General features: G+C 41.5%; 1 protein-coding gene across 1 annotated transcript in view; it reads left to right on the top strand.

Annotated features, from left to right (window-relative positions):
- Window positions 1-12,219, top strand: part of LOC111663601 (F-BAR and double SH3 domains protein 1-like) — a 49,637-nt gene extending 37,418 nt beyond the window's left edge. Inside the window, exons 13-22 of the mRNA XM_087177037.1 lie at window positions 3,758-3,913; window positions 4,119-4,244; window positions 8,019-8,102; window positions 8,185-8,329; window positions 10,574-10,674; window positions 11,262-11,422; window positions 11,637-11,674; window positions 11,794-11,814; window positions 11,890-11,945; window positions 12,049-12,219. Of these exons, the coding sequence (XP_087033163.1) occupies window positions 3,758-3,913; window positions 4,119-4,244; window positions 8,019-8,102; window positions 8,185-8,329; window positions 10,574-10,674; window positions 11,262-11,422; window positions 11,637-11,674; window positions 11,794-11,814; window positions 11,890-11,945; window positions 12,049-12,099 (939 nt within the window). The 3' untranslated portion in view covers window positions 12,100-12,219. The remainder of the gene's footprint in view (window positions 1-3,757; window positions 3,914-4,118; window positions 4,245-8,018; window positions 8,103-8,184; window positions 8,330-10,573; window positions 10,675-11,261; window positions 11,423-11,636; window positions 11,675-11,793; window positions 11,815-11,889; window positions 11,946-12,048) is intronic.
- Window positions 12,220-14,136: the final 1,917 nt, after the last annotated feature.

Here is a 14,136-nt window from a genome sequence, read left to right as displayed (position 1 = left end):
AGTCCAAAAGTTGGTTTTGAACTGTCTTTGAGGTGCCTTTAAACACAGTGGCGGTCTTCAGGTGCTCCTCTAATACACCTTCCAGCGAGGCCACAAGGTCGACTAATCCCCGAAAAATGCCGGGGTTGTCGGACGATGCTGTCTCATCGTGGCCTCGCAATGCCAACTCAAAAGCTCCACAGAATTTCACACACTCAATGATCCTCGATCCAGCTCTTCATTGTGTTTTCTGACCGCAATCCTGTGTCCTTCATCCAGCTGCGCAGCTATGCTAGTCCTGCCTAGCACGGCTAGCTTGACGGCGTTGTTCATGTGCACCTTCGAGCATTCATGTTTTTTAATCCGCTGATAAATGTTTTAGGTCTCTGACTCCTGTTACAGTCCATGTAATATCTGCCCCCGGCATTTTAAAAAGTAAACATGGGAAGCAGAATACTGCATTTGCAAAACTACATCCAGTTAGCCAAGCCTTCCTGTCATACCAGTTCAGAGAGAAGCTCCTCTGGTCAGTTTTACCTTTCTCCTGTGTCTGCTGTGTTAAATTCAGACCGGGCTTCTCAGGTCCAAGTTCTTTAACACAAAGTTTTTCCCTTAAAGTTTTCCTTTCGAAGAGCGATTTTACAGAATTTACGGGTAGCTGAAGCCCTGCGTGTTCTTGTTCTTGTCTACTTGACGACGCCATCTCGATTTCCCACACTTGTTTCTGGTTGCTAGGATACTTATAGGCTTGGGGCGATATTTTCAGCGCCAAATTTGATGATGCTAATTGGCTAAATTACCCGTTGCTATGTGTTTTTTTGTCTCAGCAACAGTCTACCATTGGCTGAGCTGCTGCAGTGCTGGGGCAACTTTTCTAGCGCCCCAGGAGAGAGGGGAAATGACCGTGGACACAAATTACCCCGTGGTTTATATTATATATATGGCTCGTTCTTTATAATTCAAAACACATTTATTTGTAAAATAAGCAGTAATCATTTATTTTAAACGATTATTTTGGAAAAAATAAAAATAAATAAAAACATTTGAAAATCACTTTCCATCAGGGAGGGCGGCGCCCTAGCGCCCCCTATTGGCCAGCCGCCACTGTCCTCCAGTTTAACATTTTGGCAGTGAGTGAACTTGTGTGGGGAGAATGGTCATTACAAGGTGTCTCCACAAACCTCGTACAGTAAGTGAGAAGAGTCTGAGCTGAGAGGCTGCAGGAGACAACAGTTTAAATTCTTCTTCATTGTGTTTCATGTAAGGGGACAACTGATTACTGTAAGACAATGATTTAAACAGGATTTGTACAGGAATGACTCTGTATAGGATGATATATGAGGCTGATCTCTGTATCTCCAAAAAGCAAAACTATAAAATCACCTGTGAGCTGAACTGAGAAAAATTGTAAAATTTCAAAACTTAAGACCTCAGATTTCAAATCTGAGTTTCCGATTATTAATGAACTGAAAGGAGTAAATATTAAACAGTATTCATATATCACTTGAATTTGTATCATTTCTTAAACATAATTAACATTTTGTCACATAAAACATTATGTATAAGTAAAATAAATGATTTAATATCAGAGCAGCAGATGAAGCAGAGACAGAGAGGATGAAGAGGCAGCAGGGGGATTAAATCCAAGTATTTTGTTGACCCTCTTTAAGAACAAAGCTCGGTCTCTAAAATTGTTTTTGTTACTGTTTATCAAAGAACTCCATCAAGGTGTAAGCAGCACCGCTATAAATGACATGTTCATATGGATACAGTAGGCATTCTAATAGAGAGAGGCAAAATATCTAAACACTGAATGTACTTGTATAGATATAGATTCTCTATTGATCAGTGAGAGAGAGGCTAATACTTGAGACAAAGGAAACATCAGTGACAGCAGTAAGAATATAGCAAAGTTTAAATCTCCCACCTTGATTTTTTATAATCCTCTGCTGAGTTGACATCAGGTTGTGTAACTTCAATGTTTCCTCACCTTGATGATTAATATTTCCCTCCTTCTAGTGAGATGATGAATACAGTATTAGTAGTACAGCTGTGAACTCTCAGACATACAAACCAGTCATGTTTGGACATTTCTTTAATTTCCTGTTTTATTTTGAAGTTGACTTCCTTGTATATCTCGTGGTCATTTGACTTCCTGTTGTTTGATCTGGTACGTATTTGGTTATTGAATATGATTTATTATCATGTCTAAATATAAGAAATTATTTAATAAGAAATTATTAATTATTATTATTAAAATTATTGATATTAATTAATAATACCGGGCATTACCTGGAGACCGGGACGATAACCAAACCAGGTTGCAGTCTCACAACCTAAGTAGTTAACTTAAAGTACCTTAACTCCTGGGGTCAACGACTACAAGTGACTTAACAAGGTAAAGTTCGAGCTCTGACTCTCTCAATCAGCCACAGGTCACAATAAACATGCACAATAATGACTAAATGACTTCTCTTTAAACTATAACAATGTTTATTTAATTTTCACAGTAATCATACAGAAAACACAGCAATACGATAAACACATGCAGGTGGTGTGTGTGTGTGTGTGTGTGTGTGTGTGTGGGGGGGGGGGTTGACAAGACGGCGGATGTGATCTGAAAGATGACGGCCGTGTCGTCAGGATTCACTGCATCTCTGCCAATGAGGAGTGTGAGTTTGGGACTCCCCAGAATTCAATTCAGATGTGAAACATGGAGCATGCTGGGAGTTGGGAGTCTGTCGGGCAGCCTTTAGTGCTGTTTCCTTTGTTCCGGGGGTGAAGATGTGCTTTGTCTGACCACATGTGGCACTTGACTGATTTCTTGTTTTTCCTTAGCTTTGGCATCAACATTGTAAAACTTTGTAAAACACACTCCTCCATAAGTGGTGAGCTTATATATAGGTGGCTTTAAGGTGGTGTTTTGGAACATTTGTTGAATATGTTTTCTGGAAGGGTATTTACCATTGCACCAGTGTCTACTTTAAAACTACTTTTCTGTTGTGATGCCCCAATCTCCACAATGCAGTCTCTGACCATTTTGTCACTGTTTGGGTATCCACAGTCTTTAGTAGCAGCTTTAGCTTTGTTACAAAGTGCTCAAATGTCTCACTGCTCCCTTGCATTTTCTTGGGGAAACGATATCTAGCATCGGGTTGGATTTGGGCATCAGGTATTGTGTGTACTTATATCACAGTATGTCTGTAGCTTCTTAGCTCCATCTTCTGTGAGTGTCTAGATCTTGTACACATCTCGCCCTTCCTCCCCTTTCCACAAAAGTTGATAACAACACTTTTCTTCGCGCTTTTCGTGAAGCGTGGTGGCTTGTTCTGTGAATCCCAGTCCATCCTGGGTGCTGGTACGCCATACATCTCCATCTCTCGGTCAGTGGGTAATGAACCTTTACTCTGACACCATGTTATGTTTGCTCTCAGGCTTACTTATGCAGGAAGGAGAGCAACACTGGCATTACTTGAAACTGCTGGACTTTATTTAGCCATAATGGGTCTCTCTAAACACCTTGTCTGAAGTCTTGCAGGACTTGACTACAACAACACTGGAGTGTCCTGTGATATGCGCACAGTGCAAGTTTTACACATGAGGATGTTACACAGAAACTAAATAAAAACTCAAACAGAGGGCAGGATATCACTGATAAATACATTCAGAAACAAAATGGAGAATGAAGAATCCACACACTGTTGACTGCTAATATCAAAGTGTGGAACAGAAGCCAGCTGCTGTGTGTGTCTCAGTGTGTTGTTGTGTCCTACCTCAGCTCAGCAGGGTGAAGGCTGAGGCTCGTCTGGCTCTGCTCTCAGTCAGAGTCACAGGAACTGAACTGTGGCTTCATGACGCCATGAGCCAGGCAGAGGAGGAGCTGGAGAGAGAGCGGCGGCTCAGTGAGCAGAGGAGGTCTACTGAGGACTTCTCAGTACGTTGACAGACACACACACACACACACACACACACACACACACACACACACACACACACACACACACACACACACATTTTATTGTTTGTGTTGTGTGTCTTGTGTTTATGTTGATTGTGTTTCTTCTGTTGGGTTTATTGTGTTAATTGTGTGTCCTGTGTTTTTAGTGTTTGTGTTGATTGTGTTTGTTGTGTGTCTTCAGGAGGAGGAGTTTGAGTTGACTGACTTTGAGGACTATGATGATGAGAACAGAGAAATCACAGATCCGGTGTCAGCCTCAGAAGTGTGTGTCTTTCCTGCAGCCTGCAGAGTCATCTACAGCTACCAGGTACTGACCACTCAGATATCCACTCACACACATGATTACTGTGTGCTACAGCAAACCTCACACTGGACTTCTGTCTGTAGGGGGTGGGGGGCTGATTTTAACATGACCTGCACTGCTGAGTGATTTTTATCCTGTCCACAGTAATGTGGCTCAGTAACATCCTCAGCTACACTGAGCTCCTGGTTCTCTGTGAACTTCCTACTAGTGTGTTTGAATCCAGATCCTCATCCTCGGATCTCAAAGTGGAGTTTTTTTCCTTCTGCTACATTTTATCAGCTCAGTGTGAAAATGGAGGAAATCTAGAATATTTCTGATGGAAACATGTTAACACCAACAGACCAACATGATGACAGAAAAAATGAAACAACAGCATGGGCCAGACACATCTGCACATCTGTCTCATTCTTGTGGCCGTGATATCTCAGGAACATCTTGAGGGATTTTCTTCGAATTCGGGACAAACATGCATTTGGACTCAAGGGTGAAGTTTTTACATTTTAGTGGTCAAAGGTCATTGACCACACAAAACACATTTTCTGGCCATAAGTCACTAATTCACATGTGAGGAAGTAATTCTAGTTTTAGTTTATATCTGTTCAAATTCAATCAAATTTTATTTGTACATTACGTGTTTATTTGTTTTCATACAGGTCAAATCAGACTGATGAGCTAAAAAGAAAAAGTCAACCAAGAAAGCTTACAATGAGATACAATAAATTGGATTTTAAAAGCAACATAAACAAACAAACATATAAGAAAATTAATAATTAAATAACAGATAAAATATTGTCTCCATTAACAGCAGCTGAATCAGCTGTGATCAGCTCCTGTTTGATCATTGTGATACACAGAAACATGGTTACTGTCATAATGATTGAGTCTCCATCCACACTGAGGTTTTAGTTTTAAAACTCATCTTTTCTGCTATGTTTACTCCGGTCGTCCACACTATCTGGAGTTTTCAGCCTCTAAAACAGAGACTTTCAGAAAAAGCTGGGCCTGTTTCATTTTGAAAACTCTGGGGTTGTGTTGTAGCCTGAACGGACAGAAAATATGACCTTTCGAAATGATTACGTAGACTCCCCACAGTCTCTAATTTGCCCTCATCAGCCTCGACTGCCAGTGGTGAATACTACAGTGTTAATGACCTTGCTGTCTTGCAGCTGTTGTTCCATTACATTCTCTATTTTAATCTTACAACTGTCTTTGCTGCTCCTAGTTCAGAGGATTTACTTTAACTAACTAACTGCAGAGTGGACAGTCTTCTTCCCATTTACACCAGCTCGCACATGCTCATGTATGTGAATGGTCATGCGAAATGTATTTTCAGGTGTGATAGCCTAGAGGAAGATTATCTAAGTTTTAAAATGAAAGCATATCAGTGTGGACACATCCTGAATGGTATCAATGTGTTTCATCATGTTTCACCTCACACAGTATCTTTGCCTCCTCTTCCTCTTCCTCTGGGGATATTTGTCATGTTAAATGTCTATCTCCAGATCCTGTTTCTTCTCTAGGGTTCAAATGTCCACAACAATAAGCTCATTACAGCCCAGATACATTTCTGTACCTCTTCTTCCTCCATTTTTCTTGAAAATATACCAAGCCACATATTTATCACATATATCAACATGGTAGCTTGACTCCTCTCTTCACTGTGGTAAAGAAACAGGAAGTAAAATGAACTCACAGACCAGGGATCCAGTGGAAATGTCTTTTTTTCTGAGAAAGGTTCCAACTGAGTGAAAAGCCATGAAAAGAGCTGATTCACTTCTCTAAATGATAAGGAAAGGAGCTTCAGTGCTTCCTATCTTATCTCCTTTTGTCATGGTCTCAGCCTGGAGGCTCCAGGGTTTTGTTTTTTGGACTATCTTGGTTTTTGGTTTTCTGGGTTTTGGGTTTCTGTTCTTGGTTTTGAGTGTTTCTGGTTTGGGTGTTTCTGGTGTCTAGTTTAGTCTTCCCTGTCTTGTGCTCTGTTTCCCCATGCACTTCCTGTTTTATTTTGATAGTCATGTCGCCCCAGTGTCTGAGTTCTTCGTTTTGCTTCCTTTGGTTAATCATCCCTGATGTGTCCCACCTGTTCTCCATAGTAATCAGTTCTGTTCCTTTAAAAAGCCCTTGCTCTGTCTTTTCCTTGTGGTTTCATTGTTGGTGATGAGATTTGTTGTTTGTTTCGTCAGTGGCATCGTCCCATGTATAGATTTTTTTTTTTTGTTAATAAATTCCTTGACACTGGTTCCTCCTCTGCATTTGGGTCCACCACTTACCCCTACTTACCTCAAACTCGTGACACCTTTAGCATAGAAAACACTGCAGCTTCCTTTACGAAAGGAAAGGAGAAATCCAATCCCACAATTCCTTGCTGCAGCAACATATGAAGCCAAGCACCATTGTAGTTTAACCATAGCAAACCCACATAAATGCAGATACAAAGTAGTTGTTTGTGACACGATCCAGAACTGATGGAACTCCTTGTCTGATTGACTGAAGCCCAAATCTCACTGAATGAAGAACAAGCAGACTGAATTTCTAGTTAACAGTATCATCTTCATAACAACATATTATTGCCTAAACATAAATGTTGTTTCACTAAATCTCCTCCCATTGTGTAAAGACCTAAATATTAATATTCTCTTTATTGAAATGTCAAAAGCACCTATGACAGGAAACTATAAACTTATGTCTAAATATAATTTATTCTGATTTCTTGCTCAGTTTCTTATTTTTATTTAATTATTATTTTAATTTAATAAATAAAGTTAGTTTTAAAAAAATCCCTGTGAAAGTGCAGTCAGATTATTTTCCTAAGTCCTTATGAATTCTCCTTCACATCTTGAGCTCAAGAAGTGGTTAGAGAGGAGATTATTTAGACTGTTCCACTGTAGCCCAGGAAATGTTGTGAAGCCCTCTGTCAGACTCGAACTTGGACAGGACTCAAAAAAGTTCAACAAAATGATATTTATTAACAAAGTCCAAAAGAAAATCACTCTTATGAGGAAACAACAAAGTAACAAACAATAACGTGACTAAGCACAAAGTATCAAAGTAACAAACTAGAGACAAAAAGAAAATCACTCTGAGAGGAAAAAATGGCAAATGCCAGAAAACCAAAAATCACTCTTATGAGGAAAAAACTAAACAAAGCAACAAGGAACAAGACCTGAGTTAACAATGACATGGAGCGTGGGGCCGGGAGGTTCACGGCTACAGAACAAGACGAACTGGCACAGAACAAAGGGAAACGCAGACAGATATACACAAGGTAATGGGGAACAGGTGGAAACAATCAGGGCGGGGAAGACAATCAGACCAACGGGAGGCACCAGGAGGAAGGGCAAGTTACCTGAAACGAAAGGAGAGTCAAATGTCAAAATAAAACAGGAAGTGATGAGACAACATAGACACAAGACAGAAAACGAAACACAACCAGACACAGATCATGACACCCTCAGTCACACGACAATATCAACCAGGAGGAATAAGGTGAAGATCTGCCTTTAGTTTTCTCCACAATCTGATCTGTTTAAATATATATTATCTGGAGAACATGAAAAAGACTGTCTGTTGTTAGCTAAACCTGAGTGTGAGGGTGAGCACGACCTTCAGCAGTCTGTCTAAGTCTGATCTGAAGTTTCAATCTGTTTAGTCACATGAAGTCACATCCAGTGTCACAGTGAACAAGTGAATATATTTAACAGAAGCAGTGAGCAGACTGTATCGACTACTTTCAGTGAAGAATTCATAAACATGACAAAAGCATCTTATTTCCTTCAGGCCAACCAATCAGATGAGCTGTCAATCATGGAAGGGGAAGAGCTTCAGGTGATTGAAGATGGAGACATGGAGGACTGGGTGAAGGTATCAGCTGCTCTGCTGCTGGTTGATCATGATGTGTATGTGTGTTATCCAGTGTCTCACCTGTGTCTCAGTCCCTGTGTAGGTGTGTAACTCCTGTGGACGGATGGGCTATGTTCCTGAGCATTTTGTGCAGTTCCAGTGTCTACCAGCAGAGGGCGGTGCCCAGCTGGACAGCTCCCTCAGCTCCACCTCATCTTCTGGGAACAAAGCGAGGGCAGGGAGCAGAGGTCAGCTGTGTGTGTGTGTGTGTGTGTGTGTGTGTGTGTGTGTGTGTGTGTGTGTGTGTGTGTGTTCTTCCAACAAAACATTTTTAGCACAGAACTTTTTTCTCTGTCCCAAAGTCGACAAATAAAATCAGCTGCAGGTTCCCTCCTAAAACACAGCTCCATCGTCATCATCACTGTCATCAGAGATGAAGGAACGAACAATAAAAAATGATGAACTTCATCTACAATCTTACTTTAACAGAAAGTCTTTCTGTTTAGGGAGATAGTAAATCTACCTGTAGCTGCTGAAGACACACCTTAACATCACATCGCAGTGAGAGAGCACAGGAACACTGTGTTTCTGATGTAGGTTCTTTTACTTAACAATTTACTCTGAGCAGCAGGAATATAACACTGTAAATAATAAACTGTCAAAAAAAACATATTTTTTTATCATCCATTTTCTGCTGCTGATCCGGGCTCATGTCATCATGGCAGCAGGTTAAACAGGGTATTCCAGATGTCCCTCTACCCAGTAATGTGTTCCACCTCCTCCTGGAGGATTCTGAGGTGTTCCCAGCTCAGATGAGATACTGTACATAATCTCTGCAGTGTGTTCTGGGTTTACCTAGTTGGATGTGCCTGGAAGACATCCAAAGCAAGACCCCTAAGAACCACCTCTTCTTCTTTCGACATGAAGGAGCAGTGGCTCTGCTCCGACCTCCTCACCCTATCTCTAAGGGTGAGTCCAGCCACCCTGCAGAGGAAACCCATTCTAGCCACCTGGAACCTCATTCTTTTGGTCACTACCCAGATCTCATGACCACAGGTGAGTGTTGGGATGTAGACTGACTGGTAAATGGAGAGCTTTGCCTTCTGGCACAGCTCCTCTCACCACAATGGTCCCGTACAACATTTGCTTTACTGCTGACACCACACAGATCCACCTGTCATCTCCCTCTCCATCTTACCCTCACTGTGAACAAGACCCAGAGATACTTAACTCCATCACTTGGGGCAGAAACTCCATCCCTACCTGAAGAGAGCGATCCACCCTTTCCTGGCAGAGGACCATGGCCTCAGACTTAGAGGTTCTGACCCTCATCCCAACCACTTCACACTCACTGGAATGGAATTCTGAGATCCCCAAACCAGACGCACTCCTTCCCCCACCTTGAAATCCTGTCCATGAAATGCATGAATCACAAACAGGACTGGTGACCAGGGACAACTACCAGGAACATGTTTGAATTTCTGCAGAGAATACAGACACAGAGCTGTGTCACTCTGGTTATACAGGGACCCGCTAACTTATAGCAACATACTCAAAAATTTATCATTCAGAATAAAGAGTTCACCTAACTGATCCAGGTCTTTCCACGCTGATTGTCCCATTTAAAGATATCCACTTGTTGGAGAAAAAAAGGTCCAGGTCCGGGCCAGAGACTAAGTCTAGACGTCTTCACCAACACTTAACTTTCTACAATACTGCACTTTTACTGGAGTCAAAAAAGATTAAAAAAAGAAGGCACTGGAGATGATCAGAGTCCGATGCAATAGAATGAATTCTTTCACAAGAATAAAAGCGAGATCAGATCCGGATCCGAACTGAAGACAGAAAGCCTGTGCACAATCATGTATAGTTCTTTCTTAGGTGGGTTCTCCGCCTAAGAAAGAACTATCACTTTTTAAAGTGAACCTATCACCGCCTTGGGAGCAATGATCTCCAGCCCTGTGTGGAAATCCCCAAACCTGACCTGCCAGGGTAGCGTAGTAGGACCACGTGTCCAGAAGCCTCTCTTCTACCCTATCTAAGACTCCTGTGCCAAGGCATGTAGTATGACCAGGCATCCAAGAGCCCCTCCACCACCCTAAACCTAAGGCCCTCGTCTATCCTCAATCTGGGCCTCGCTACGGCTGCTACTCCAACACAATTGCTCCCAGGGCCTTTAGAACATTTTTTTTCTTAACTTTATTCCCTCCAGGTTCCATTCTGTAACAATCTTACTTCAGTAAAGCTGGTTCGCTTACAAATCTAACCTCAGTTGTAAGTATATCTATTCCATTGGATTATGCAAGTTTAATGTTCAGTATATTTATAATGCATGGTATATTTTAGTGAAAATTTACTAAAACACACTGCTGAGACATCCAGTCCAATCACATTTATATCTGCACTGTTTGATCCTCACACCTTCAACATGCACACGCGTGATGATGTAGTGTTATTCGATGGTCATATGATACAGCTGTGATCTGTTTCAGGTTTGGCCAGAGCTCTGTACTCCTACCAGGCCCAGAGTGCAGAGGAGCTGTCCTTCCAGGAGGGGGCGCTGATCCACCTGATCCGCTATCGATATGGAGAGGTGCAGTACATTTCAAATTAAAAGCCTAGATCTGCCAGAGTCTGTGTTTCTACACCAAGTCATGACAGAACAGTGAGGCTCACCTGTCAGACTCACCTGTCACACCCACCTGTCCTGTAAACAGGAGCAGGTACAGGGTGAGTCAGTGTGAGAGTTAATTCTTGATTTTCTATAGAGCTTTCAACCACATCACACAGCCTTCATCAGCAAATTGAGTTTGTTAAGTTGTCATCACGACTGCAGTATTACAACTGAGACGACTCTAGTTGAAGGCAATGAGATGTGGCTGAAAGCTGTCACTTTTTTAAAAATTCTAAATGACCCGCAATTCGTATAACCCCACCCCCTTTGATTGAGATTTGTTGTCTTTGTAGAGTAAGCCAGCTGCCTTTTACAAAGTCGACAAACAGCCTTATCTTTATTTGTGACTTTGCCATCCATGGTGTAGAAGACTGTGCTTAGACTGCAGCCTACAACACTCAAATAAAAAGTATCACGCCCTACTCTGAATAAAGCCAGTAAGTGGATGGTGAGTTTAGATGATTCACGAGGCACGTGCTCTGTTTGACCTCTGGACTGTGGTTCAGGTGGACGACGGCTTCTGGGAGGGAGAGCTGAACGGTCGGACCGGAGTCTTTCCGTCGTTAGTAGTGGAGCTTGTACATAATGAAGGCGAGAAGGAGGTGAAGCAGGAGGAAGAGGTGAGGAATGACTGTCTGTGGTTTCCTGTAAATCTGGACTTCTCTGGGTGATTAGGACTCAGGAGCCACACACTATTTCTCCATTTATCTGATTGTTTACTGGTTTTGATGCTTCTGTATTTGTTGTATATCCAGCCCCTCCCCACCAGATGTGTATAAGAGACAGTCTCTGGGTGATTAGGACTCAGGAGCCACACACTATTTCTCCATTTATCTGATTGTTTACTGGTTTTGATGCTTCTGTATTTGTTGTATATCCAGCCCCTCCCCACCAGATGTGTATAAGAGACAGTCTCTGGGTGATTAGGACTCAGGAGCCACACACTATTTCTCCATTTATCTGATTGTTTACTGGTTTTGATGCTTCTGTATTTGTTGTATATCCAGCCCCTCCCCACCAGATGTGTATAAGAGACAGGGCCCAGAGACAATACAGCAGGTGAGTGGAGTCAGACTGTGGATGTCAGAGCTGCAGGTTCAGGTCTTAATGTTCTGTCTCTGTGTTTCTGATCAGAGTCAGGGGGCAGCAGCCACAAGTCTCCAGACCTCTGCAGCAGTCGGCTGAGACCAGTACGTGACAGCAGAGTTCTTGAACGTTGATGTAATGCATCTGTGTGCAGATGTTGATCAGTGACAGTGAACGCCTCTCTCTCCTCCCTCTGTTCTGTTCCAGTGTCGAGCTCCACCTCCTCCTCCAGCTCGGAAGCCTTCACCTCAGCATTGAGACACCGGCAGATACACCTTAATGTGACCAAACTGTTTGTATCTGTCATTGTTTTTTTCTTCTGGCCAACTCTGTGAGACTTCTGATGTATTAGCTACATAGAATAAATGATGATACATCTGAATACAGTGTGAATGAGAGATCATGTTTTGATTTGTATATAGAGGTGTTTGTTATTTAGCTCACACTCTATGATATAAACAGACAGAATAATAGAATATCTATAGTCAGTGTGTTGTCTGCATTAGGTCTGAGTCAACACGCTGCCAGTTTGGAGAAGCAGCAGGAGCACTGGGACAGAAGCTGAGTGATGAGCTGCTATGGATGAGGTCAGCAGAAAAAACCTGAGTTAGACACTTTCTAGCCCACATGCTGAGGTATTCACACTGTTATTCAAATATTTCCATCCTGTTTTTGGAACTTAACTAGTCCTACAGTTTGTGTGCTACAGAAACCATTCCAGTATCAAAACGTTCAGCTCATTCAGGACATTCCTGCTATTATTTTTCTTAATTGTATATTAAATATTAAGCTTTTTATCATATTTTTTTGCCGTTCAAATGAATCGAGACACTGTTCAAATCCTTGAAAACAGTCTCAGCCTCTTTGAACTTCAAGTGGATGACATCACAGCTAGAGTGGGAGAAGCTATAGAAATCCTCTGAAAAAATTCTGTGTAACTCGTCCTCCTGGCCACATATTTCAGTCTTAACACATCACTGCGTGCTAGGTAGTAGACAGAAATGTGCTGTTTCACAGCACAGACATTTACAGAATTTGAACATGAGCCTCAAAGTGATGGGATTACCCTCCACCTCTCTGATTGACTGCAATATAAATTCAGGAGCTGATTTCCTAAGAAAAGCAGAACTGACCCTTTTTGGTAACTCGCTCCTGTTTCCACATTTTTGTTCCACATTTTCTTGTGCCAGTCATGGTCAGTTCCTGTGTCTGTTAAGAGTTACCATTTTTTCAGAAACAGCAGTCGTTTGAGAGGCTCGCTGAGCCAAAATCTCACTCAGCTCTGTAGACACAGACAGCTGATCAGACACAGGTGTTCAAAACAGTTCATTAAGAGACTCTGATCTCTGTGATGTTTAAAAACACAGACACAGACACAGTCAGGCAGAAAGCTGTTTACAAGTTAGTACTAATAGTGAGAGATAACAGTTAATTAAAAAAAATACCAATACAACAATATTTTTTTTCATAAGGGGTCAATTTTAACATCTGCAGAACTTGCATAATAGCCAAGATCTCCCCTGTCAGAAAATATTTTATAACTTAAAATAAATAGCAAATAGTAGCCAGACTTTCTAATGTATAAACAGATTAACAAAACAAAAACACACACTGAATCCTCCAGCGCCAAGAGCACTGTAAGGAAAACCTCTGCTCTCCGCTAATTTAATAATCCAAAACAGCCAACAGTTAACAAAAAGTAAACTCATAGTTGCATTTTTCAGACCTCTAAATAAAATAAACAGGCCAGGCCTACCCCAGTCTTCAACATAGGGGACAGCTTGTCTACTGGTTTCTGTTCAGAAATAGCAACTTGTCGCCATGCTGTGGGGTTAGACCCGGTGCACACTGGATGCATGGCAGCTTCGGAACATGTTGATTTTCATCACCGCGCCCATGTTAATGGATTTGAGCGGACACACACAGGCAGGTAGATAGACAGACACACAGACAGAAAGCTGTTTACAAGTTAGTACTCATAGAGGGAGATGACAGTTCAGACTGGACAAGAACAACACTAAATACAGCAGCAAACATATTGAATTTTCCTTCAACTTTTTGATATTATTCATAATTTTTGAAATAAGCTTTTTTTTTTTACAATGTAAATGAATGGAGAAGATTTTCAAATCCTTCAAAACTTCAATGTCTTTGAAATATAACCACTTGAGCATACTTTCAGCTACAGATTTCATTCAAACTTTAAACTGTTTACAAGACTTTCAGCTATGAAGTGATTGTTCAGCTTATTGATATCTTAAAATAAATTTTCTACTGTTTAGGATGCAGTTCATC

The sequence above is a fragment of the Seriola lalandi genome, unplaced genomic scaffold, assembly GCF_002814215.2.
Source record: "Seriola lalandi dorsalis isolate HSWRI2012SDOR001 ecotype SW California unplaced genomic scaffold, Sedor1 jcf7180002054578, whole genome shotgun sequence".
Taxonomy (NCBI): Eukaryota; Metazoa; Chordata; class Actinopteri; order Carangiformes; family Carangidae; genus Seriola; species Seriola lalandi.
This window is presented reverse-complemented; position numbering and strand designations above follow the sequence as displayed.